General features: G+C 39.8%; 4 protein-coding genes across 5 annotated transcripts in view; 3 read left to right on the top strand and 1 right to left on the bottom strand.

Moving 5' to 3' along the window:
* The window catches only part of LOC112145739 (tubulin beta chain), a 5,624-nt gene extending 2,368 nt beyond the window's left edge, over positions 1 to 3,256 (top strand). The window contains exon 4 of the mRNA XM_024271152.2: positions 407 to 3,256. Coding sequence (XP_024126920.1) covers positions 407 to 1,551 — 1,145 coding nt within the window. The 3' untranslated portion in view covers positions 1,552 to 3,256. The remainder of the gene's footprint in view (positions 1 to 406) is intronic.
* A 1,265-nt stretch (positions 3,257 to 4,521) lies between these two features.
* prelid3b (PRELI domain containing 3) lies at positions 4,522 to 9,013 on the top strand. The gene is made up of 6 exons (XM_024270972.2): positions 4,522 to 4,726; positions 5,852 to 6,020; positions 6,800 to 6,889; positions 7,240 to 7,310; positions 7,405 to 7,507; positions 7,946 to 9,013. The coding sequence occupies exons 1-6, from the start codon at positions 4,695 to 4,697 to the stop codon at positions 8,060 to 8,062; spliced, it is 582 nt and encodes a 193-aa protein (XP_024126740.1). The 5' UTR covers positions 4,522 to 4,694; the 3' UTR covers positions 8,063 to 9,013.
* Positions 9,014 to 9,893: 880 nt separating this feature from the next.
* On the top strand, positions 9,894 to 16,729 carry aurka (aurora kinase A). Of its 2 annotated transcripts, none has more exons than XM_024270141.2 (9): positions 9,894 to 9,970; positions 10,572 to 10,637; positions 10,885 to 11,230; positions 11,309 to 11,345; positions 11,437 to 11,628; positions 15,073 to 15,211; positions 15,437 to 15,585; positions 15,673 to 15,847; positions 16,085 to 16,729. In XM_024270141.2, the coding sequence occupies exons 2-9, from the start codon at positions 10,575 to 10,577 to the stop codon at positions 16,265 to 16,267; spliced, it is 1,284 nt and encodes a 427-aa protein (XP_024125909.1). In that variant the 5' UTR covers positions 9,894 to 9,970; positions 10,572 to 10,574; the 3' UTR covers positions 16,268 to 16,729. The 2 variants fall into 2 exon arrangements, with proteins under 2 accessions (XP_024125909.1, XP_024125908.1); XM_024270140.2 differs by having other exon boundaries at positions 9,906 to 10,229.
* Positions 16,730 to 18,698: 1,969 nt separating this feature from the next.
* On the bottom strand, positions 18,699 to 22,678 carry slc32a1 (solute carrier family 32 member 1). Its single transcript, XM_024270139.2, has 2 exons — positions 21,714 to 22,678; positions 18,699 to 21,133 (listed from the first exon to the last, which is right to left on the bottom strand). The coding sequence occupies exons 1-2, from the start codon at positions 22,104 to 22,106 to the stop codon at positions 19,946 to 19,948; spliced, it is 1,581 nt and encodes a 526-aa protein (XP_024125907.1). The 5' UTR covers positions 22,107 to 22,678; the 3' UTR covers positions 18,699 to 19,945.
* Between the last annotated feature and the right edge of the window lie 1,930 nt (positions 22,679 to 24,608).

Raw genomic sequence — 24,608 nt, forward strand, 5'->3', positions numbered from 1 at the left:
GTAGAGGGTTAGCTCAAATCTTCAGGTCTTATGAGGTTAAAAAGAGATGGGTAGCAAATGGGAAACAGGCGTAGCAATCAACAATTATGACTTAAATGAACATTTTAAATGCTAAGACAATACAAACAAAAATGACACAAAACAATACATTTTGCCCAATAGGCTTCTTCAGCTTTAAGCCTAGCAAAACTCTCTTTTTCATTTGTTCTGTGTAAATATTAAATTGTGTGGAGATTTGTTAATACAGAATTATTTTTAAACTTGTGTTGCAAGAAAAAAAACGGAAGATAAATGACATCAAGACTAAAATAACCGAATGGAACATGTATTTTTCTTCTTTTTCCAAGTTTTTGGAGTTGTACTACACTTTGTGGCTGACATAAACCTCTTTACTATGGTTTTACAGGGAACTCGGGTGCTGGAAACAATTGGGCGAAGGGCCACTACACAGAGGGAGCAGAGCTGGTGGAGCAGGTTGTTGACAGGGTGAGGCACGAGAGTGAAGGCTGCGATTGCCTGCAGGGCTTCCAGCTCGTTCACTCCTTAGGGGGTGGGACTGGCTCTGGCATGGGAACCCTAATTATCAACAAGATCAAAGAGGAGTTCCCCGACCGCATCATGAACACCTTCAGCATCATGCCCTCGCCTAAAGTCTCAGACACCGTCGTGGAACCCTACAACGCCACGCTCTCAGTACACCAACTTATAGAGAACACAGATGAGACTTTCTGCATCGACAATGAGGCCCTCTACGACATCTGCTTCCGCACGTTAAAACTAACCACACCAACTTACGGGGACCTCAATCACCTAGTCTGCATGACCATGAGCGGGGTCACAACCTCTCTGAGGTTCCCCGGACAGCTCAACGCTGACCTGAGGAAGCTGGCCGTCAACATGGTGCCCTTCCCTCGACTCCACTTCTTCATGCCAGGCTTTGCCCCTCTAACAGCCCGTGGCAGCCAGCAGTACAGAGCCCTCACTGTGCCGGAGCTCACGCAGCAGATGTTTGACGCCCGCAACATGATGACGGCCTGTGATCCAAGGCGAGGCCGCTACCTTACAGTTGCCGGTATCTTCCGTGGTAGGATGTCAACCAAAGAAGTAGACGAACAGATGCTTGCAATCCAGCAGAAAAACAGCACCTATTTTGTGGACTGGATACCCCATAATGTCAAGGTTGCAGTCTGTGACATCCCTCCAAAAGGCCTAAGAATGGCCTCTACGTTCATTGGCAACAACACAGCCATTCAGGAGATCTTCCGGCGAGTGGGTGAGCAGTTCTCCCTGATGTTCAGGCGCAAGGCCTTTCTCCACTGGTACACAGGGGAGGGGATGGATGAACTAGAGTTCACAGAGGCAGAAAGCAACCTCAACGACCTGGTGTCAGAATACCAGCAGTACCAAGAGGCCACCGCCGATCTTGGATGGGAGCCCGAGGAGGAAGAAGAAGAAGAAGCATCCTCATCTGCTGTCACGAGCCAGGTTCAGTCTCGAACGGAGGTCAAACTGGAAACAGTGGAAGAAACAATCCAAGAAACTGTAGAGTAGGACAAAACACAGAGTGTGCATCTATATCTATGTCAATTAGCCACGGTTGGTAATATATTTGTTAAGCTACGTTCACACTGAACGTGATTTGTGCGTCAATGTACAGACACTATCAGAGGCAGAATTTGAGCGTTGGACGTAGCATGCTGGTCTTGCAGAAGCGTTTTGGGTGGTGCGGTGCGTCAAGAGTTCAAATATTTGGACTTTGTTGAAGGACAACCAATAAGAGACTCAGCTTTGAACCATGATGTTGATGAAACAATCCCCGGGAGAAGTTTAAAGCCAACATGGAGGAGAATCTGATCAGTCTCCTCCCGAACTTTATGATATTTTTCTTAATTATATAGTGACAATAATAAAAAGTGCCTCTGGTTGTATTCTTGTTGTTTACCTCTTCAAACTGAACCTTCAAACTGGGTCATAGAGAGACAGAAATACTGCTGAAAGTTGTTGTCCAGTAGATGTTGAACCCTTTCATATTGCAAGAGTGATCTCATGAACCCAGACATGGAGACGTGATTACCAACACTTAAAAATAAATAAACCTGATCTCTCAAAACCATCCGTGTCTCATATGCATTGTAAAGGAGACATACAGTCAAAGCTTCCATGTAGAGATGAGGCTAAAAACTTTAGGCAGTACTCCTCCCAAACTTCTCAAAAATCTAAACTTCTTGGCAGCAGGATCTTTATCCAACTGTGATACTTGACACATTTGTGCATTCAAAGGATGTCCATGAGACAAAAGTTGTCATCAGAAACTATGTCCACTGTGCTTTGAGAACATGTAAGAAGTGAAACCTTCTTAGGTCATTTTTTTTCTTTGTTTGTTTTTTTTGGCTTGTTGTGTACACAAACAGCTTACAAAGAGGTGGATCTGACCTAAGCTCTTCGGGACACATGGCAAAAATTATTCTTAAACAAATGCATATAGTTGGTCCCTGTTAATGCTGTGAAACTCTAAATATAATAAGTAGCATTTCAAAATGGAAAAATACCAATTCTGCTTTTATTTGCCATTTTCCTTTTGTCAACCCCTTTTTTTACTCTTAAATGTCCAGATATATGTTTTTATTTGTGTCCTTATCACCAAGTATATTTTTTAACCATTTAAATAATTTTAGCAACACTTCTATTGCACTATAATGATGACAAATCTGTTTATTAGTTGTATTTTTTGATCACTTCTTATATATGTTTTATTGCTAACTACAATTCTGACAACATTATAAAAACTATCAAAGCAACACAAAACACGTGCTAAAATATTTCTTTTTCAGGTTTATCAGAAATACCCTGCCCAAATAAAAACAAAACTTGTATTTGTGTCACAATCACTTGCATTTTAATATTTTTGAAGCATTTCTGTAATAAAGCAAAACAAGCTGGATTGTATAATATAAAGGTAAATATATTCATGTGTCACTTTTCTTTTCTTGGTGCTGTTGTCTCAGAAAATATGAATCAATTTTATTTCTATTTGAAATTATTAGTATTCCTGCATGATGAGATTTTTTTTTGCTTAAATTGTATTTTAAGTTAAGCTTTAGATGACCAAAGTTGAATTTTATGTTTTTGTTCTCTGCCTTCCAATGCTTTAGGGAAAAAAAGTAATGTGTAAATCATATATTTTTTGTACTAGAATGCTATTAAATAGATAAAAACAACTGAAACAGGATGGAATAAAAGTTTACCAAAAATATTATGAGTTGTATGTGTGAAGTTGACAAGACTCAAAGAGCAGTTTTTTGACATGCTAACTGTGGAACTGTTGAAAGCTGTCACACAGTTTCCTCCCATTCGTGTAGATCTGGAGCTTTAAGATTACACATAACATGGCCAAAGTGCACTGCCTTTGAGATAAGCACACACGACGTGGAGATGCCCCAACACACTGTCGTAAAGTTGAGCAAACGCTTACTGGGGGACTAGAAACCATGTCATGTCTGAATTTAGGTTATAGTGACAGAGGACACATTACCTCATGAAGGGCAAGATCAGGACACAAGGTGACACAGGAGACTGGCAAGGACATTTTTACCACAAAGCAAGTGAATTCATTTAATTCCATCTTTTCTTTGCTTGAGTAGTTAAATATTTAAACTATATAAATGCCAACAGAATGTAGATTTATTAAATATTACAGCAACATAACAATGTGTTATTTTCTTCCTTAATATCTTTAAAAATGAGAAAAAAATTAAAAGAGAGAAATTGGTAGTTTACAACCTTGTTGTTTGTAATTTAATACTGTATCTTCAAAGTCTATCACAGACACTAAAATAGTCCCTTATTGTAGCCTAGTTACGTTGTTCAAAACAAAATTACATGTTTGATGTGAAAAAAAACAATAAAAAATGCATAATTTATAGAATATATATATATATAATTAAATATACTTACACATGTATAGCAAGTCTACTATAAGGCATGCATGTGTAGTGTAGGAAGTATATTAACTAAATATTTCTTTAGAATAAATTAGAACACTTAAGTTTACAACATATAGTATATAAAAACTGACTTTAGACTAAGTATACATGTAGTGAAGATTACTTTAGTCAAAAAGTTACTATCTTAAAATAACCCAGGATTATAATCCAAATATTAAAGGTTATTTAGATTAACTTTGATAAAAGATGGGAATATGTAATCAAAAATATTAGTGATAATATTCCAAACACCATAGTGAAGTTGTGGATGATGTATTTGGATTTGAGTGAAGGATTTGACTGAGACTTGATCCTGCTGAACCAGCCAGGAACATTCTGTAACTGTCATTGAACACAACGACCCAGGTTCCTTTCATCATAGAGTCCACGTGGGTTCCCTATTATTCTCCTAACAGTTAAGGTTTAAACACTGTTGCGTTTTATTGTTAATTATTCAATCAAATCAGAGGTTAGAGGAGTTAAAATGTCGTTTAAAGCATTTGTCGCTGAGGGGTGGTGTCACGTGGTCTGTCAGACAGGCGGAAGTGCGTCACAGGCTCATGTGACCCCCTTCAAGTACAGAGGGGAGGTTAATGCGGCTGTATAAATTGTGTTAGCGTGCTGCAGATATCTGTGACCGTCTGTCTGCTAACCGGGTTTAAAAAAAAACCTCAACTCCATTCTTACCTGGACCGGTCACCAAGCTAAATTATGAAGGTTTGGACCTCCGAACACGTATTCAAGTGAGTAAAGAGATTTCATTCCGGGTTTGTCTGGGTCGGGCTTTAAAGTCCTTGCATCAGGCTTTACATTTTATCCAGGACAGCTGAATGTAAGCCCTAACCTCAATGCCAAAAGGCGACCTTGTGCTTTAAGGCCACGCTAGTAAAAAAATAGCTTAACTTAATTTTGTGTTTTTGTCCCCCCTTTTTCGTTCTTTTTTAAACCGTAATAGTCGAAATAACCACACACGACAAATAAATGATAGAGAATAAGAGACAAATAAACACCGACGAGAATACTGTTTGCTTTAAACGACATTTTTTTTTTGTTAAGTATTCGTTTATTGTGTAAATTACGCAATCCGCCGGTCGGGTCCAGCCCCATGCGCGCGACCTTTCCTCCACATTCCGCCCTCACTGTCTCCGTCACTGGGAAGCGTGCACACTCGTTACCATGGAAACCATTCAAAATGGAGTTTCGCGCGACTTTAGCTTGAGAACTTCTAATCCCTTTTATTAATCAAATAGTAAATTTCCTTGGAAAAAAAGATGAGCATCAAGTCTTTCCAAATTCATTTTTCAAATTAATAATAATTTAATAGTTTTTAAAATGATATTATTATTCCTTATTTAAATCCTATATTAATTTTAATATTATTTTTAAATACTGTATTTTTAATTTGATCTAGTTTAAAAACAGCTTTTTATTTAAAAGGGGGTTCAAATCTGTTAAACTTAAAACTATTTAGTTAATGTTTGTGTATATATACACACATTCTAGCTGCTACAATTGAAATATTTTTTAAGAATCAAAAAAATGTATGACATAAAAACACGCCCTTTTGTTCATTCATCCACAAACAAAAGAAAATCTTCTTGCATTCCTGTTCTGAGCTCTTTAGCGTGTCTCAGTGCTTTTAAACACATTCCAATGACTGAGTCAGTGTGAATCCGTCTGCCCAAGGACATCTAATCATGTGCATTCACGGACTGCAGATCAAGTAACTCATTTTCAACTATAGCCACCACTGAATAATAATCAAACTAATAGAAATCTTAATATTTGATACAATTATCTTGGCAATCTTCAGCATAATTTAATTCTGTCACTTTTTAAAAGTTATTTTCTGTTTGCCGTCCTTGCAGCCATCCTTGGGAAACGGTAACCAAGGCCGCTATGCAGAAGTACCCCAACCCCATGAACCCAAGTGTGATTGGAGTGGATGTGCTAGACAGACGTGTGGACCACCGGGGTCGCCTCCACAGTAAAAGAATTCTCAGCACCGAGTGGGGTCTTCCATCCATCGTGAAATCTGTGAGTGTCAAAACCTTTTCTGAACTCCACGTGTCCAACTGGTTTATGGTTATTTTTCAAAATAGAAGACAGAATATTTTCCGAGTCATCAGAAAAAAATGATGGAAAAATCCACGTGTAGCCGGCAAGACATTAAAGCTTTCCATTGAGGACAAACCTTTCCTTGACATGCAAGGCTATTTCTGTCGGCCGCTGCTGACTGAAGCCTGGACGAGTTCAGGGCAGTGTGCCATCGCTCGTGCTCCACAGGACATATCGTGCCATTTCTGTCATTGCTCAGATGTAATCCATGACACCATGTGATGTAACTTTCCATCTGGGTGCTAGGTCATTTACAACCAAAGGTGCAAAGCACGGCCCAAGGCCATTGAAATTATGCAACGTATCATTTGAAGCCCTTTCGTGCATTATTGATCTGAAGGCTGATAATCCTGCAGAAAACTACATCCCCGATCAGCTACTTTTGATGTGGATTTTCAGATATGAGGACAGGAATGCTACAAATTTACTGACAGCTTCTTAATCCAGCCTTTTCAGTGAGATTATCTGAAAGAAGAATACTTGTTGGTGTATAAACCTGATGAGTCATGTTTCATCCTCTGAGACAGAAGCCTGAAAGTCTTAATGAAGCTGCACCTTAAGAAACAATGTGCAGGTCAAACTTGAAAAACAAATCCTTGAACATTCTGCTCTCTGTGGATCACATATTGCCAAAAAATGTCATATAAGAATGTTATTTCTGTTGATGTTGACATTTTTTTTTAAATCTCTGCTGACAGCTTATTGGAAATGCAAGGACATACACCTACATTCAGGAAAACTCTGTGGTGGACCCCAAAGAGAAGACTTTTGAACTACAGTCCTCAAATGTGAGTAAAGTCTTTATGACACATGTAGGGATTTTAGATACCTACTGCCTGCTTATGGATTTTAGAAGCTTTATAAATCTGTAATATTTCAAATTTTACTGAACAGTTTCTACAGATGAAAGGGTTTGTTGCTCAACAGTTAAAAGCAGCTCTTAGTGAGTTTGTGACTTTGCATTCAAACTTCAGTGAATCAATGATGTAATCGAGGTGAAGTCTTGCTTGTCTGACTGGTTGGGAGCTCAAGTTTCGCTGATGTGTTCTGACTTAGCTGGTTAAACACCGGCATGATTGCTCTAGTCCTGTGTAGTCTTACACGCTAACTAATTATTTGCGATATTTTTTTGCTTTAGATAACGTTCACAAACATGGTGTCTGTGGATGAACGGTTAACTTACAAACCACACCCAGAAGATCCAGAGAAGTATGTTTTTGTGTTTATTATCGTTCTATTTGTAAAAAGTCTTAATTGTCAGGTTGGTAATGTTTGATTTCTTTCCAAATTCTGCTGTGTGTAGAACAATACTGACTCAGGAAGCCATCATTTCTGTGCAAGGGGTTAGCCTGAGCAGTTACCTGGAGGGAGTTATGGCCAGTACCATCTCTAGTAATGCCGGGAAGGTAAGCCTCCACCTTTTAAAAAGCCTTATTATAATTTTATGTATTTTTTTAACCTAATTAATATATATATATATTTGTATTGTTTAATGTTTCATAAAGGATAAACTGTTAAAGTTTAGAAGAACAAACTCATTTCATTTTTATTTTTTGGGCAATCTCAATTAATATCTTTAAAAAAAAAAGGAAGAAAAATATTATGGTTATTTATATTTTGTTATATACAGTTTGAACAGACTTTAATAGGATGCATGATCTTTAAATAGATTAAAACAAGATAAAAGGTCACTACATTGAAATCAGAACAGAGTTACTCACATAGTCTAGCTTTTTGTAAACCTTTTTGTTGTTTAATTTTTTTCTATTATTGTTTAAAAAAATGCTTTTAAAATGTTTCTTCTTCTTTATCTTGTATCATCAACATTTTTTTTTCTCATCTAGGGCCGTGAAGCCATGGAGTGGGTGATCAGGCGACTCAATGCAGAGATCGAGGAGCTGGCAGCCACGGCGCGAGGCACCCTACGGGCCCCCATGGCTGCAGCAGTCACCGAGAAATGACACAGACTTCCTATTTAGTTTTTGTTAGTTCAATACAAGTTGCACTGCACATCTATACTACCAGTTGCGATACTCTGGTGCTTTTTCGGTGCTCTTGGTTTTCTGTATTACCGAGGGGTACACTTTACCATCTATATTCAATCAGGGCAACAGATGGCAGCATTAAGGGGCACAGAGGGGTACTTATTTATGGTGAGATGACAGTTTGCCCCCTCAGGAAAAATGTAAGCACCCCTGTCTTTGTGTGCTTAGAGCCAGAAAGACCGTAAAGGCACCAGGTATGGAAGAAAAGTGCCAAAGCTGAGACTGTTGTACTTCCAGATCTCATGTGCTGTTCAGAAAACTGTTTCTCAACACAGCAGACTGCACTCACACTGACTTAGGATGGGAGATATATAAATATAAGCATAAATGGTTGGAGAATCCTACTCCATCTTAGCAATCCGAACTTTCAGGGTCAGTTTGATTTCTTTATTAGAACCATCTCTGTAATGTTTCTCTGTGGGACCTCAGCAAACAGTCTGTTTTGAATGTATGTATTGTTGTATAAAGACTTATTGTGTTATTTAAGTTAAATGAAGGGATCAATGTTCTCGCCATATTTATATTTTTAAAGTAAGACCTCATCAGATACTGCCTTTCTGTCACAATGTGAACGTGTCGTCTGTCAACTTTAAGTTAAACGCTAAAACTGAACGTGTGTGAACGTCAGCAGTTAACAGTTGGTGGTCTTTCACTTCAGAGGTCGCTGCAGGTGCCGCACAATGACGCCGCTGTAACTGTACGAACTGTTCTATTGTATTTTAGAAGGTCTTCTTTGATACAATTTTTCTAAACCTTTAAATGTATTTATTTAGGAAAACTGTTTATTTCTTTGTAGTCTTTAATGATTTTTTTTCCATCAAAAAGAATGTATAACTATTGCAGTTTTACCTGTGAACAGCAAAAAAAGCAATGTACAAGAATAAAATTAAATATTTTAACTTAAAACCTGTTTCTTTTGTTATTTTCCTCCAGAGTTCTATAATATTTTCAATGAATTTTTATTCTGCTCAGAATTGAGTCATGTCATTTGAGAATTTGGATTTAGCAATTAAGATTTTTTTTTATTGAGATTGCTTTAAAATGTTTTGAGAATTTATTAAAAATTGGGAAACAAAGATTCCAATTGAAAACACTTATTGAAAAGTGTTTAATATGGTCGAATGAGGAGACTAAACACATTGTTGTAAGCTAATTGGGTAAAAACATCAAGGTAGTTTATCTGAAGGTTTTGTAGTTACCCATTCTAAACACAAGGGGGCACGAGTGCCTTTATTTAAATCCAAGGTTGGCTGAGTATTTAGCATTGACTGTACAAGAAAGTAAATGGCATTTAGCCCGTGCTTAAAGCATAATCCTTTCCAGTTTAATGAGAGAAACCAGATAAAAAACTATATTTACCGGGTGTTAAACTATAACCTTTTGGCGCAGAATGAATATATAAACTCCATATATACCAAGCATTTACTCCATTCTTTTATAAAGTGCTGTATCCTCTTATTTATTAATTTCTGTATAGCTATTTCCGTTTTTTGAGTTAGTTCGCTTTTATTTTTGCTTTTTTTTCGTGAATAGTACAAACTCTAGACTTAATAAAGGTACAATCCTTAAGTCTATGGTACAATCTGACCGGAATAAAATCAAAACACGGTCTCATTAGCTGCTCTCTGCCCTCTACTGTTTTGGAGGACCCTGGTGACGTTGCTGTCCCCCATTCGATATATCGTATTAACCAATAGGAAGCGGAGACTGGGCATTCTGTCAGCCAATCAGAGTCGCTGAATATTTTCAAAGGTTAAAAACAGGGACGTTTGAAATCACTAATCAGCGTTTCAGGGAAGAAATCGTGTGGTGCTGCACATCTCTGTAATTTCAACTTTTATGTATTTTGAACTAGTTTTGCCGCATAGATTCTACTATTCTAAGGCCAGACAAGACGTTGTCTGGTCGTAACGTTTTAGTGGATTTCGAGTTTGTAATTTGCATTCATTCTTCGTTAGCTAGCCGTCGTAGCAGCTAGCCGACTTTGGGATTTATTTTTCTTTTTGTATGTTTTGGACCAATTAATTCTGGATATATCAACAAACTGTGGTTGCTGTATATCATTGTGCAGTAATACATATTGGTAAGTTATGTCAAAGGTTGCGTTAAATGTTGTTAGAACGATAGTTGCTAAGCTAACAAAAGCCCTTGTTTATTAACGCTAGCTAACCTCTGGAGAGCATCAGCTCTTTGAGCCCCGTGGAGTGACTTGCAGTGTTTAAAAATGTCTTTTTTCCCCCCACAATTTCTGCTTTTTAATTATATTGGTTGTTTACTATAAGATCATACTATATTTCTGTGAAAGTACTGCCGAATCTCATTAGTATTTGGCTCACATAAGCCAAATTTCATGTATTTTTTTGTTTTTCTTTTTGTTTTCATATTAATATACTTTACAAAAAATAAATAAGCTTTCTTTTCTCAGGAAATGGATCCTTCTCCCTCACTTAAGGTGACAAAGGGTGTGAAACTACAAAAGCCTGAAATGAAGGTGATGGAATTCAGACTGATAATCTTTTTTTTTTAATCCGTCTTCATTAAGTTTAACCTTAAATTCCCACGTTATGACTTTTATTCTATCAGCAATCACAAATAATAGTATTTAAATGATTAGAAGGAATCTCTATAGCCCTAATAGTAATAGAGGTCACAAAAACAATACAAACATAGCAACTTATCTAACTTGTATGTAAAGCTGCATTTGCATTAAATGATTTTCTATTTACTCTTGATTTCAGTCCCACAGTGATGGACCTCGACGAATTCCTGTGTCTCAACAGCATCAAATAGTTCCCAAGGCAGTAGTCACGCCCACCTCGCATCAGCGAGTTCTCGGGGTGTCGAATGGACCTCAGCGTATCCAGCGACCTGTTAGCCACCAGAAACCTGTATCTCATGTCGCTTTCACCAACAAGTCCTCCCACCCTGGCGATCAGAATGTGAATCCAGCTACTCTGAATGCACATCCTGCACCACCGGCTAAGCCTGTGTCCCAACAAAACCAACCAAAGACTCAGGTTCTTGGTGCAAATCCAGATTTGTCCAAACCACCATCAGAATCCATAAAAGCAGATAAGCAACAAAGTATGTTATGCGACTAAAGTTAACACATTTCTTATGCCTAAAATTTCAAAACTATTATATATGTTTTTATTTTACTAGGCAAGCCTTCAAGGAATGAACAAGGCTCTACATCCAAGTATGTCAAGTAAAGATTCTTTTTAATCATGCATGCGTGAGTCTGCAAAAGTTCTCTGGAGGACTGTAACCGGGCTGTCGTGTTCGTACAGGAAGCGTTGGAGCCTGGAGGACTTTGACATCGGCCGTCCTTTAGGAAAGGGGAAGTTCGGCAACGTCTACCTTGCCCGAGAGCGACAGACCAAGTTCATCTTGGCTCTGAAGGTGCTTTTCAAGAAGCAGCTGGAGAGGGCTGGAGTGGAGCACCAGTTGAGAAGAGAAGTGGAAATCCAGTCTCATCTCAGGTAACCTAACATAATCCCAAAGAAATATTTAGAAAAAAACAAAACTCAACATGGACAGATCGGATTTTGGTGTTGATCCCATCTGTGTTTATTAGTGATGGGAATTCCGGCTCCTTTAAGGGAGCCGGCTCTTTCGGATCGGCTCACCAAAAAGAGCCGGCTCTTTCGGCTCCCAAACGGCTCTTTAGGTTGTTTTGTTGCTTTAAGTAATTTATTATCAACAATTATATAACATTATGCAAAAAATGAATTACTAATAAAAAACTTGTTTTTTGTAAATATGATTTTATTTCACTCATATAAACAGAAAAAAGAATAAAAATTATAATAAAATACAAAAGCAACTATTTAGTACTCAACAGAGCTGTTCTATCAAATTTTTAACCATCTCTTTGTAAACAAATTCAACTTGAAAACAATATAAAACACTGCAAACTACAACACAAAAATATAGATTAAAAAGTGCTTTTGTTCCATCTGTAACAGTGAAATACTCCCATATTTTGCTGCGTTTTCTTGTCACTCATTGTTTTACCTTAATGTTATGCTGTTTGTCTTGTGGCCACTGACCATAGACTGTAAAAATAATGGACTGAGCAAGCAATGAGGTCCCCCATTGGAAATGCATTACTTCCTCTCCTCGTGAAAGTAGGCCGCCGCTTTCGCCGTCAATTCCTGAAATGGATACCGCCATTTGCAAACAATCTTCAGTGATTGGTCTGAGTCATAGCTGAGTCATGGAATCTATAGGAAGTACTGTCGCCAATCTGGAGTGAGTTTATTGCAACCGTCTGCCTCTTTCCACGCCTTTACCATGAGACCACGGATGTAAACAGCTTCTACTTTAATAACGGCGGCTCGGGAGAATCGTACAAGTCTTTGTTCAAGCCTTTGAGGGAGAACCATTCCAACATTTGATTCTGTCAGCGGTCCTTTTGGATTTACTTACATTTATTCCTTTTTGTCGAGATAAAAGGAGCATTTGGGTGACGCCACTGGAGAACTGCGCGTGTCCCCCTCGCCCGCGCAGCAGCTTGTCGGTTCTTATGCGCGGCCAGGTTACAGTCTGATCAGATGCACGTGAGAAGCGCGTTCAGCGGTATTTAAAATAAATAACCATCCTAACAAGTGAACAGCTGGATCTTTTTGCTGTTTGAAAACACGACCAGGTTTCAAGTTTGTCTTGCGCTCCTCAGACGGCTGCGTCTAATACAGGCTGAAGCTGGAAAAGTGCGGCGAAGATGTGATTTTATGCGCGTATACGCAACTTAGAATTTATAAGCTACAATCAAAACAGTGAAATAAAGAAAAACGAACGTTAAACAAACAAAAAGGTCTAAAGCACATAACCTCAGAGTGAAATCTATTTCTACAGAGTAAATCCTCATCTAAAAATGTCGACAGCATGCTCCTCTTGTTGTTTTAAACTGCTGCATCGGTACATTCCATTGAGGAAAACAACAGTAGGACAATGATTGGTACATTGTTGAATTGTAAAGTAGGTGTTAAAAGGTCTTCACGGACCCATTGATAAAGTCTTGGCTACCCGTCATCTGTCACTCAAACCCGCCAGACATTCGACGTCAGACCCATAAACGCTTATTGAGCCATCTGATTGGTCAATTTATAACTCTAAAAACTTGTTATAATGAAAAAAAATCTTTAAAAAAAATAGGATTAGAAAAAAGAAGTTAAGCAGAAAGCAGCAGAGGAAGAATGATTATTCTGACATATAAAATGACTGAGAAATAACTGTCTGTTTCTCAATGTAAGTCAATGGGACTTTGGCCTTTTTGCAACCCAGTGGTACTTCCTATATGGAACACGGAAGGAGGGGGGCTTGCTTTGTCCAGTTATTATATATACAGTCTATGCCACTGACTCTCTTTTTCTCTTTTCTTCCGTGCGCCGCGACTGTAACCTCCTCCTCTGCGCAGCGCGAACACATGGCACAAACACATATTGACCAATCACGTGCGACATGCGGAGAAAAAAATGAAGTGAGAGAGAAAAGACTCGGCTCCCGACTTCCGGCTCCCAGCGAGGAGCCGGCTCGCGTCGTTCACTTCAAAGAGCCGGTTCAAAGAGCCGTTTCGTTCGCGACCGACCCATCACTAGTGTTTATACTGAGGGAAGAAATGATGAGTGGTAGCATTCTTTACCAAGTCTTGTACTGAAGGAGCTTTTCAGGGTCTCCATCGTTTGGTGCAGGGTGTTCTAGATGGATTTTAGTTTGGCTTGCCTCCTCGATGGAGTCCGGGGGGGACATTCCAGAACAGAATTGGAATTCTTTACCACTATTTATTTTCAGTCTGGTTCAGTCTGCCCTTCTCTCGGCACACAACAGTTGAAGACACGACAGAGTCATAGATAAAGTTCTAATGTGGCCTCTGCTCTCCCCAGAGGACCTTGGCCTTTTGAGAAGTTAAAGGCATCTCTGATCCTTCCTGTAACCAATTTTCAAAAAAAAAGTAGATTATTAAAAAAAAATAATAATAATAAATGTTCTTTTCTCATGGCTGATTTTTTTTTTTGAATAGCTTGAAAAGTCCTTTCTTAAAGTCTCATTTCAACTGTTTCTTTTCCATTGATTGTAAACCCAAACAACAAGCAATATTGAAGCTATCTAGTCATACAGTTGTGAGGCAGAAACCAGCTCAGATGAGGAAAGTGAAGATGTTGGTGGATCTATTTGTCTACAGGTGGATGAATCGGAGCTTTTCCAAACAGCTGGTTTTTATCTAGACCTCATCAATCACGATTTGAATTAAGAAATGCTCAGAAATGCAGTTTTTTAATCAGAAATTTGTATATGTCCTTCATCATTAGATTATCTGAGATTATTATGTTGATAAATATGGATCTCAGATCTGTGTTGATCAGGTATTAAGTCTTGCCATTAAGGAAGCTTTTTTTTTCCAAGCCTGTCATTTGTTTTGCAGTGCAAGTTAGAATTGATAAAATCTTTAAAACTGTTCAACCTTTTTGTGATGCTTGAGATGGATCTTTCTGTTTTAGTAAAAAAGTTTAAATGTTTTACTTCTGGCAGGGATTTAACAAATTGATCAAGTTTTGATTTACAAGCTCAAGGTTTAATGCAATTTGATCATTTTTTATTCAAAATCAACTTCATATGTTTATGTAAAACATTTTCACATAATTCTTTGACATAAGTTGAACAAAAGTGGAACTTTAATAAACATTCATTCATATATTTTAGTCAAAGTTTTATTGAAAAAATGACTTGAAAGTATATTTGATTCACTTTTATATTATTTTTTCTTATTTCCCAACCATACTTCTGACTGCAAACTCTCACCTTATTATCTTTGAGGAACGTTAAGATGTTTATTTATGTCAGTAGAAACGTGTATTTTAGGACATTTGATTCACTTTGTTCCGTTTTTCTTTTCAAACATTTTCCTTTTTTTTTCCTTCTTCTAGGCACCCTAATATTCTGCGTCTCTACGGCTACTTCCACGATGCGTCCCGTGTTTATCTCATTCTTGAGTTTGCGCCCAAAGGAGAGCTGTACAGCGAGCTGCAGCGCTGTGGCAGTTTTCCTGAAGACAGAAGCGCCACAGTGAGTGTGCCTACTTAAGAGCTTTTTTACGTCTGCTTCATTATGGCAGCAAAAAATATGGACTACTTTAGTATAAAGTTTATGAAATGGTTAAACAAAAGCAATAATTGTTGTTGCATATATTCAACATAGGATATAAATGCAAATATTTTATTTCCTGCTTTTATTTTTATGCATTAATATTTGTAACCAACTTGATTCACATTTTATATTTTGTCATTGAAGTACATCATGGAACTAGCAGATGCCCTCCACTATTGCCACACTAAGAAGGTGATCCACAGAGACATCAAACCTGAAAACTTGTTATTGGGCGCCAACGGGGAGCTCAAGATAGCAGACTTTGGCTGGTCTGTTCACACGCCTTCTTCAAGGTACCAGCATGCTTTATGTGAATGCAGTATTCATGTTTGTTAGTACTTTTGAAGCCAAACCTGTTTGTTTTTTCACTTCCTGTTCAGGAGGTCCACTCTGTGTGGAACCCTCGACTACTTACCTCCAGAGATGATTGAGGGGAAAACTCACGATGAAAAGGTGGACTTGTGGAGCCTGGGGGTCCTTTGCTATGAATTTCTGGTTGGAAAACCTCCGTTTGAAGCAAAAACCCACGATGAAACTTACCGCCGCATTTCAAGGGTACGGAAAGCTGTCTGTTTTCAGTGAGGCTTTTTAAAGTCCCACTCAAACTATATATTTTTTATTGTAAAATCGTTCTCGTTCTGTTCATTATGATTGTAGAGTTTTTAGCCCAAGTCAATCATAAGAAAATGCCACAAGAACATGTTAAAAACTCTATTTTCATTGGAGTGGGTCTTTAAATAAAAATCTACCCCAGCAGTAATTCCGTAACTCTTTTACCCTTTGCCCTTCCAGGTGGAGTACACTTACCCTGCACATACTACCATCAGTGATGGAGCTAAAGACTTGGTTGCCAGGCTGCTGAAGCACAATCCCATGCACAGACTGCCCATCCAGGGAGTCCTGTCCCACCCCTGGCTGCTCCAGAACTCCACCCGAAAGCCCACCACCCTAAACGATGAAGAGCCAAGTCAGTGATGCTCCTCCAATGGGATTCTGACCACAAAACACCAGATTGTCAGTGTTTTCTGTACAGGTGTCTGTGCCACATCTTACTTCACAACAACCACATTTATTTTTTTCTTTGTGCAAACATGTGGAGCACCTGTTTATTTTTACTTTTTAATTATTTTTTTCTTTCTTTCTTTCAAATGGCATTCAATTGCCCTGTAAATATTTTTCTGTTTCTGCTAAATAATGAAAGTTTTATGAAACATGTTGTGTAGAAAATGGAAAAATAAATCTTTACGAGCCATCGTTGAGTTAACGTCAGTGGGGGGTGTTATGTTTCATTTGTATTGCTCACATTTCAGGCTGCAGTGAGGAGCAAAGTAAACCTTAACTGATCAGATCTGAAACCACTTGAACCAGGAACAAGTTTTTATTCCAATTAATATGTTTTCTAATCTAATAAAATGTTGCACTGCAAATGTCTAAAAACTGTGTTCTACAACTGAATTCAATCTGTTGTGTTTAATTTGGAGCAGTGATTTTTACTTTGAGTTATGAAGGGAAACATTTACTTTTAAGGAAAACAATTTAAAATCATGTCATTCAGTCATGTTTTTTATGGTTTATTTTAAACCATCAGTTTTCATTTTAACCTTAATTTTAACTTCTTGTTTAGCTTATTTGTTTTCATGATCAGATTTTTTTTCTTGCTCAACTTTATTCTCTTAATTTTCACATTAGTATCACATGTTTTGTTGGGATATTCTGATCCAGATTTTCTTCCTTATTCAGACAGTACACAGGTTGGATGAAAAGTGAAGGAATCTGTTGGTGTTTAAAGGAGTTTTGTATGAATCTGCTACAGTTTTCTTCAGTTATCGTGGTTGGTGTTTCACCTTAAATCACATGACCAACCAGCAGACCTGTTGTGATGCTGGGGTATGATGGTAAGTCTCAGTGGCCTTGTAGAAGAGTGTCTGCCCTGAAACCATTAGATGTGTCCTGTTTTCGTTATTACACTATAGTGCAAGGATGTGCAACTCTAGGCCTCGAGGGCTGCATTTATTCTGCATTTTCTTTCCCAGCATACCCCACTCTGGCGTGTTCTAATTGGCTGGACACACCTGAGCTGGGTAATCAAACGTGAGTAGGGCCTAGAAATCCTGAAATCATGTGGACCAGGGATGGGCAAACTACTCCCAATATGTGGCCTTTAAACCATTTAATCTGACCTGCCGTACAAAAACAAATTAGATTAATAATCCATATCATTGTTTTATATTTCCCTGTAACTTTTGTGTCTCCCCTTAGATGGTGTACCACAAATAGACTGACCTTTGTTAAGGTGCAGAAAGTTATTTTGCATTCATGTCGTGTTGGAAGATTTGTTGTTTTTCTCACGTTCATGTGTGTTTTTTGAGTCATTTTTCTGATCATTCTAACACAACAAATACAGCGTTCGTTTTTCCCTGAAAGACATCAACCAATTGGCACTAAAATAGGAAAAAAAAAACACTGTTAAAAATAAAAAAGCATGTTTTTGTCCAGATTCCATGTGTCTGTCTCATATGAGGTCATTTACCTTCAAGCATTGGGTCCCATCTGTCAAGTTTTAGAACCCTTTGTGGCCCACGAGTCAAAAAGTTTACCCACCCCTGATGTAGACCACCGAGGCTTGAAATTGCCCATCCTTGATGGTGGGATTGGAATAGCACAGATTTGTGTGGGATTTATAAGATTGATGGGAGGATTTTAAGACTGCACTCAATATAAACAGAAAACAATGGAATAAATTTGAATAATAATTCGAAAGTCATAAATGATTTGATAAAGTAAGAGCCTTCAATAATGATTGGCCAGTTAGACGCCTTTCTCTTAACATGCAGTTACATTATTTTGCCACTAGATGGCTCCCAAGAGTCAGATTTGGTGAAAATAAAGCGAGGATTGATGCGGAAACCAAAATGTATCATTTTCTTTGTGCTTAAACCCAATTTATCAATAATAATTATAGCTTTTGGATGAAGAATTTTTAACTAGAAATTTTTTTTTGGTATTTTGTAGTTTAAAATTGAATTCGATTCTGCAACTTCTTCTAACACTTAAACTCCATATATTAAGTCATATTAATTTGTTTTTGCTCAAAAAAATCTGCAATATGACGTTTGACTGGAGCAGCTGGAGTTAATCCCAGGAGGAGGCCGCTCGGAATGAATCCAGATGTTGGCTGCGTGCGCAGGAAAGAGGGGAATAAATCAACAGAGTGGATGAACAGGTCTGCCAGAAGGCCTGATGCCTGCCTGCCTGCCTGCCTGCATGCCTACAGCAGAAAATCTGTCCTTAGAAAAAAAATCTAGATGAAAAAAAATGTTCTCTCTCACATCAACATGGAAACACATTTCTCCTTTTCCTGCCTGTTTAAATTTGGCCTCAATTTCCACTAAAAAAGAAACGCAACTGTATTTTTTCTGTCTTTTATTATAGAGGGGGAGGAAAATACACCATCTGACCGTAGCTTTTTCTTTTCTTTTTTTTCGTTTTACATAAAACCACACACATTTTTTGTACAATATAATTTCACTTAATTCTTTATTATTTAATATTAATTTCACGATATATAATAACGAGTTTGAGATATACATTCCATCTTTTTGAAACCACAAGAACACACTACACATACGGTTTTGACATTTCCACAGAACCCATTGGATTGCACAGAATGAAAAATGTCTGAATGCGCAATTTTTCCTCTTGAGTAAATCTGACCTTTTTTTTGTTTCCCCTATATATTCAGACACCGAATTTTCTAGAAGACTCTCTAGTGTTGGTTAAAAGCTGGCCACGTGGTTCTGAATGCATCCTGGTAAATTGGGAGTCATATTTCAGATTTGCGTCCCCGTCTGGACAGAATTTGGACTGGGATTGTATGGGGAGGTGAGGGGTTATACCTAAAAATAAAAATAAAGTAAAATAAAGGCCCACACGAAAGCCTTCACACATTTGAACTAAAATTTAGATTGTGTTTTATTGTTTCTACATAGTTTAATTCTGCTTGTGTCAGAGATATCATACATTCAATGCATAGTTTGTATAGCTGCTATGTTCTGGTATTTTTCCACTTCATTAAAAATACCAATATGTCTCATTATTTACTTTTAAAGTTTATTTTTTATTTATTTAAACACATTTTTTGCCTCTGCTTTTGTGCATTTTTCTGTTGTTGATTTGTGGTTTTAACCCCAGATTTAAGACGATTTTACGCGCGTAAAGACGTTTTTTTACCCCATATTTTGCCCTCAACTTAAGCAAATCTGATCATCATTAAATCATAGTGTGTCCAACCATCACAAACTCATGAAGTCTCTGGTGGGGAAGCACCACAAAGAGCCACGAAAAGGCAAACTGCCCTTTTTGCAATTTTCTTCTACATTGTAAACGGTCACTCCACTGAAAAAAAGTGTTTTTTTATTATTTAACTCGCATATTTTTTTTACAACATGTATTGTCTGTATGGTGTTCTGTTGATGTTTGAGATTCCATCAGTGCCGCCACGTTTGAGTGTGAATTTATACGATAGTGCATGAGTGCCAACGCGAGCTCCGTGCGCGCTTTTACGCATGAGTTAAGCGGGGTAAGGGGAGCCTTTCTTTTAATGTTTTCACTAAAATGGTGATTAGCACTTAACACCTAGTTCCGTCGATGCATCTATTCTTCTATGTTGTATTTGAAAGCCTCTATCAGCCCCTCCATCGAATGGATGAAACCGGATATGCTGCATATACCGCCTATTACAAAGATGGACACGTCAAAGAAAACCTGGTGCCATAGCAGCTTTCTCCATAAAAGCTTGAGGTGGAAGATGCTGGGAAGCAGAAAGCAGAGGCCTGCGCCGGTCAGACTGCCGGTGAGGCCCATGAGGAGGGCGAAATGCGGCACGTAGATGGCCATGAGCAAGGTGAACACGACGAGACTACACCGGAGAGTCAGTCCCCACGACTTTAGGCGTCCGTCGCCTCCGTAGCAGTCTGGAAAGAACGCGCGTCCCCCATCCTGGAAAAATGTCTTCTCTAAAACCTCAACAGCAGCGAAAAACGGCAGCGGGTAGGAGAGCAAAGCTTTGGCCACAAGGAAAAGGTTGACGACGGCTCGGATGCCCGGGGGCAGGTTATCTGTGATCACCTCCTTGGTCTCGTCGGCCCAGGTCAAGTAGGCCACTAAGGCGAAGAGGCCCTTGAGGATGCAGGCAGCGATGTGAGTCCATTTCATCATGCAGTGGAACTCGCTGGGTTTCTGCATGTTCCCCTCCAGAGACGGCAGGAAGATCTGCGAGGTGTAGCTGAACACGATAATCCCAATGGAGATGGGGAACTTCTTGACGTCGATGTAGAACTTGACCTTGTCCCAGGCCCAGTCCCTCGCCCTGGAGAGGCAGTAGGCTATCACCAGCACGTTGATGACGAAGTGGGCCATCGTGCACAGCAGGCTGAACTTGGAGACGGCTTTCAGGTTCTTGAGGAAGGCGCACGGGAGGAGAGCGGCGGTGGCGATGATGGCCCACGACTTCTGGGAGATCGGCATGTTGGGGAAGCTGTTGTACATCAGGTTACCGCTGACCACCACATACAGGATGCACGTCATCACCAGCTCTATGATTTGGGCTACATTCACGATATGGCCGCCTAAAGAGGGGAATCTGGGCGCGCAGCAGGCGTTGGCAATGTCCACGTAAGAGTCCCTGACGCGCACGAGCTGCCCGTCCTCGTCCTCCTCGTACAGGCAGGCGATGAGGATTTTCCCGGTGTAGCAACACACAACGGCGGCGAAAATAATGAGAAACAGTCCGAGGTATCCTCCGTGCAGGATGGCGTAGGGCAACCCGAGGACAAACATGCCCTATAAGGAGAAAAGAGAAACCAAACATTTTCCATAAATACAAATACTATCTTCCTTTTATTTATTGCATTTGGGCATCATTTTAGTTCAGAGGGGGTTCTACAAATCCCTATTTTCCTGATGTGGGTTTTCCACTTGGCTCTGAGCGCATCCACGCGTCTCTGACATCATCACGGCCCAGAGGAAACACGCTTTGACGTCAGAGCGGCCGCCGTGACCGCAGCTCCGCGCAGACATAAAAACGAGCTGCGTGGAGAGATCTTTGTCGCATTCAGACGCAGTTTCACAGCAGGAGGCAGGTTTGGAAAATGACTCAATTCTCATGCGTATCACCACGACTAAAAGAACCCCACAAGAGTTTTATTAAATATACATTTGAGATGTAAGGATGCACATTTTAGCTCCCAAAAGCGGTGGCAATTTGGGAGAAATGCGCCCTTTTGACAAATCCGTAACTTTATTTTGATTAATATCAAATTAATGATTTAAATAATCATTTTTTAAAATAAAGAAACCCTTTCATGTATGGATCTCAGTTGCTGTGGCTCATCAGCCAATTAGAACCGCTGTGCCTCCATACCTGGATTGCGTTCGTAACGTTCCAGCCCGCCTCCCATGCGGTGATTTTTGGTTTGACTTCTGCCAGCTCGTTGGGCGATCCTCCGTCCTTTGAGGCAGAGTTTGGAGGACCGGTGCCATCCCTCTGATAGTGGCTGTCCCCCTCCAGTGCGTCCCCGTCTCCGCTCCCTTCTCCTCCGATCTCATCCGATGTCAGAATGTCCATCTGCATGCCTTGCCGGTGGTCGTAGTCCAGGTCATCGCAGGCGGCGAAGCCTAGAGCCTCCTCGTCGGTGGCGGCCTGGAAGCCCATCCTGGCGAACATGCCGCTCACCTTCGCCTGGGATTTGTTGGACACAGCGTTGGCTGCGTTCGTCAGTTTATTAGAGAGTTTGCCTTTGATTAACGTCGCCATTTCGGTTTTTTCTGTTAGTTCTAGACGGTCTTCTGGTCGATGAATTGATCCAGTCAGTAAAAAAACGAGGCTACTTTGGGGCGCAGCTCCTTGTTCTGTGCGTAAAAAGGAGCCGCTGAAATGAGCGCAGTCGTTGGTTCAAGACACAGACGGTTTTCAGTTGCTATCTCCACTTTTTGCTGGGCGTGCGTCCGCTGCTCTGGGTTATCCTCAGGTTCATGTCACCTTCAGACGTCGATGCTCCCGTTTTGCATCCTGGCACTGCGCTCTGATGCTCGAGGAGAAGCGCTTCCGTTCAGACTCCAAAGCGACGCAGCGGTGTGCGCAAAAGCTTTACGCACGGCGGGTTCCTGCGGGGCCTGCGCGCCTTTTTTTCTTCGTTTTTCCTCTAAAGTAGAGGATATCTAGAAGCCTTTCCCTGAAGTTCCTTGTCGGTGTTCAGATGCTTCACTAATGCCAATGCGGTACCGTGGCGCACGGCGGGGAGGGAGGTGTGGAAGCAGGGAGGGGACAAGTGTCCTCATCAGCCTGCCAATACAAAGCATGTCTCCAGCCCTGCCAGTGCCCCATCAGAAAAAAAGAAAAACCGGGAGAGATTTGCTGCATTTCTAGGGGAGGTGCTTGAAGTACCCCCACTACCCGTTCCCAACCCATGATCCATAATGCCTCATCCTGGTGTCCAATGGCATTCCGGGGGCCTCAATTCTTGCATAACTTTACTCCTATAAAAGAGGACTGATGTTTGACCAAACCACAAGCGCTTTGGACTAGATTATATAACAATCCAAAAAGGGATCTGTTATTTAATAAATGTAATGAAACCGTTATGAGGAAAGAGGACGTGGAGCATTTATAGCTGCGAAATTTGCGCCGTGAGGACGTGGATCGGGTTATAACGCGCACGTTGGGGTTGTCTCTCAAGAACCGTAGAATATTTTTGTGCATTCTAAATTGTGGTAAGACTCGGGAAGTTACAGCGAAATATTTCGTTTTGAGTGAATAAGAATGGTTGATCTTCATGTACTCCATAGCTTCCTTCACGCGGCGCTCATTGACTCACTCATTCATGACTGTGACAGCAGTGGACATGATGTGACATTCTGACCCATTACACTGTTTTCATTCAAGCAAACATGATTTTTTTAAATCCATTTTTGTCCATAAAATAGAATTTGATCTGAAATGTTGACAAACATAATGTTTTGACGCACGCACACATTTCTTCATGCGCATTTCTTAACGCAGAATTTGTGCCGTTTCCAATAATTCCGTGTTTCCAAATTTGTCTTGAAGCTCTCAGCTTTTGGAGTCTGCAGACGAATGAATGAAAAGCAAAGAGCCACACTGCTGCAACCCGCCTGTTTGCATGCCTTGTCAGGAGTACTTTGTGTCTGCCGTGCTCAGTATCTCCTCGGGCTGCAGGATCACGGCTCCTCACTACGACGCAGAGCTGCTGCCACGTCGGTTTTTTAAAAACAACCGGGATTCCCATCCAGCAACCCGCACCGTTTTGGTGCAATAAAGATGCGTAAATTTATTGAAATGGAGATAAATGAATTGGTACATTGGGATATTTTCTCGGTAAACCTCCAACTCAAGGAAACAAACATCATCAAAGACGTGTGATATATTTACAAAAAATATTTTCTACCGATCAAAAATAAAATAAAATTAATGCGCGCAGCGATTTTATCCAAATTCGGGTGAAATCAAACTTTAGATTTAATTCATTTTATCAACTGATTTTAATTTGTTCACTAAAAACAGTGATTCCATTGCCCCACTCTCACGCTGAGGATGCAGGCCGAACTCGGTCGGGCCTGTTCCTCACCACAAGAAACTCCGCTTTACACCGATGCGTAAACGCGTTTGCGCTTTTTTTGTGCGTAAATCCCTGTTCCCTGTCATTTTATTCGCCTATGCGCTCGACGGTGGGATTGAAAAGGGGCTACTCTCTGTGCCCTGAATGAAAGAGTTAATGACAGAGGCTGTTATCAGCGGGCTGCAGACCTGCTCTGATCTGCGCTCTGCGCTGTCTGATGGAGTGAGCTGCGAGATGAAAAGAGCAGCTCTGACACTGCAGCCAGCAGGTTACAGCCGCCCCGGGCCTCCCCAGCACCCCACGTAACAACAGAAACAATAATGATAATAATAATTAGGAAAACTGGGAATAATATAATTAAAAAGTTATATATAAAGGAAGAAATAAATATTTTTATTAAATAAATTATGGATAGATAGATAGATAGATAGATAGATAGATAGATAGATAGATAGATAGATAGATAGATAGATAGATAGATAGATAGATAGATAGACATAAAGTCATATAAAAAATTAAAAATATTCCAGTTATGCACGGAGGTGGAAGTGTCATATGCACGCATTGTGTACGATTTTTCCCCCCAGCGCACGCGCAAACACCGACTTGAGATCAGCTTATCACCTCCGATCAGACAGCCCCCACCCCCCCCACCCCACCCCCAGGAGGATCCTCTTCTC

Source organism: Oryzias melastigma, linkage group LG5 (genome assembly GCF_002922805.2).
Source record: "Oryzias melastigma strain HK-1 linkage group LG5, ASM292280v2, whole genome shotgun sequence".
NCBI lineage: Eukaryota > Metazoa > Chordata > Actinopteri > Beloniformes > Adrianichthyidae > Oryzias > Oryzias melastigma.

Excerpts from the sequence above, each read along its gene's own strand:
- prelid3b (XM_024270972.2), top strand. The coding sequence starts at position 4,695 with ATGAAGGTTTGGACCTCCGAACACGTATTCAA. Across the intron at positions 4,727-5,851 it reads ACCTCCGAACACGTATTCAA|CCATCCTTGGGAAACGGTAA; the intron begins GTGAGTAAAGAG and ends CCGTCCTTGCAG. Across the intron at positions 6,021-6,799 it reads TTCCATCCATCGTGAAATCT|CTTATTGGAAATGCAAGGAC; the intron begins GTGAGTGTCAAA and ends CTCTGCTGACAG.
- aurka (XM_024270141.2), top strand. The coding sequence starts at position 10,575 with ATGGATCCTTCTCCCTCACTTAAGGTGACAAAGGGTGTGAAACTACAA. Across the intron at positions 10,638-10,884 it reads TACAAAAGCCTGAAATGAAG|TCCCACAGTGATGGACCTCG; the intron begins GTGATGGAATTC and ends TCTTGATTTCAG. Across the intron at positions 11,346-11,436 it reads GAACAAGGCTCTACATCCAA|GAAGCGTTGGAGCCTGGAGG; the intron begins GTATGTCAAGTA and ends GTGTTCGTACAG.
- slc32a1 (XM_024270139.2), bottom strand. The coding sequence starts at position 22,106 with ATGGCGACGTTAATCAAAGGCAAACTCTCTAATAAACTGACGAACGCA. Across the intron at positions 21,134-21,713 it reads ACGTTACGAACGCAATCCAG|GGCATGTTTGTCCTCGGGTT; the intron begins GTATGGAGGCAC and ends TTCTCCTTATAG.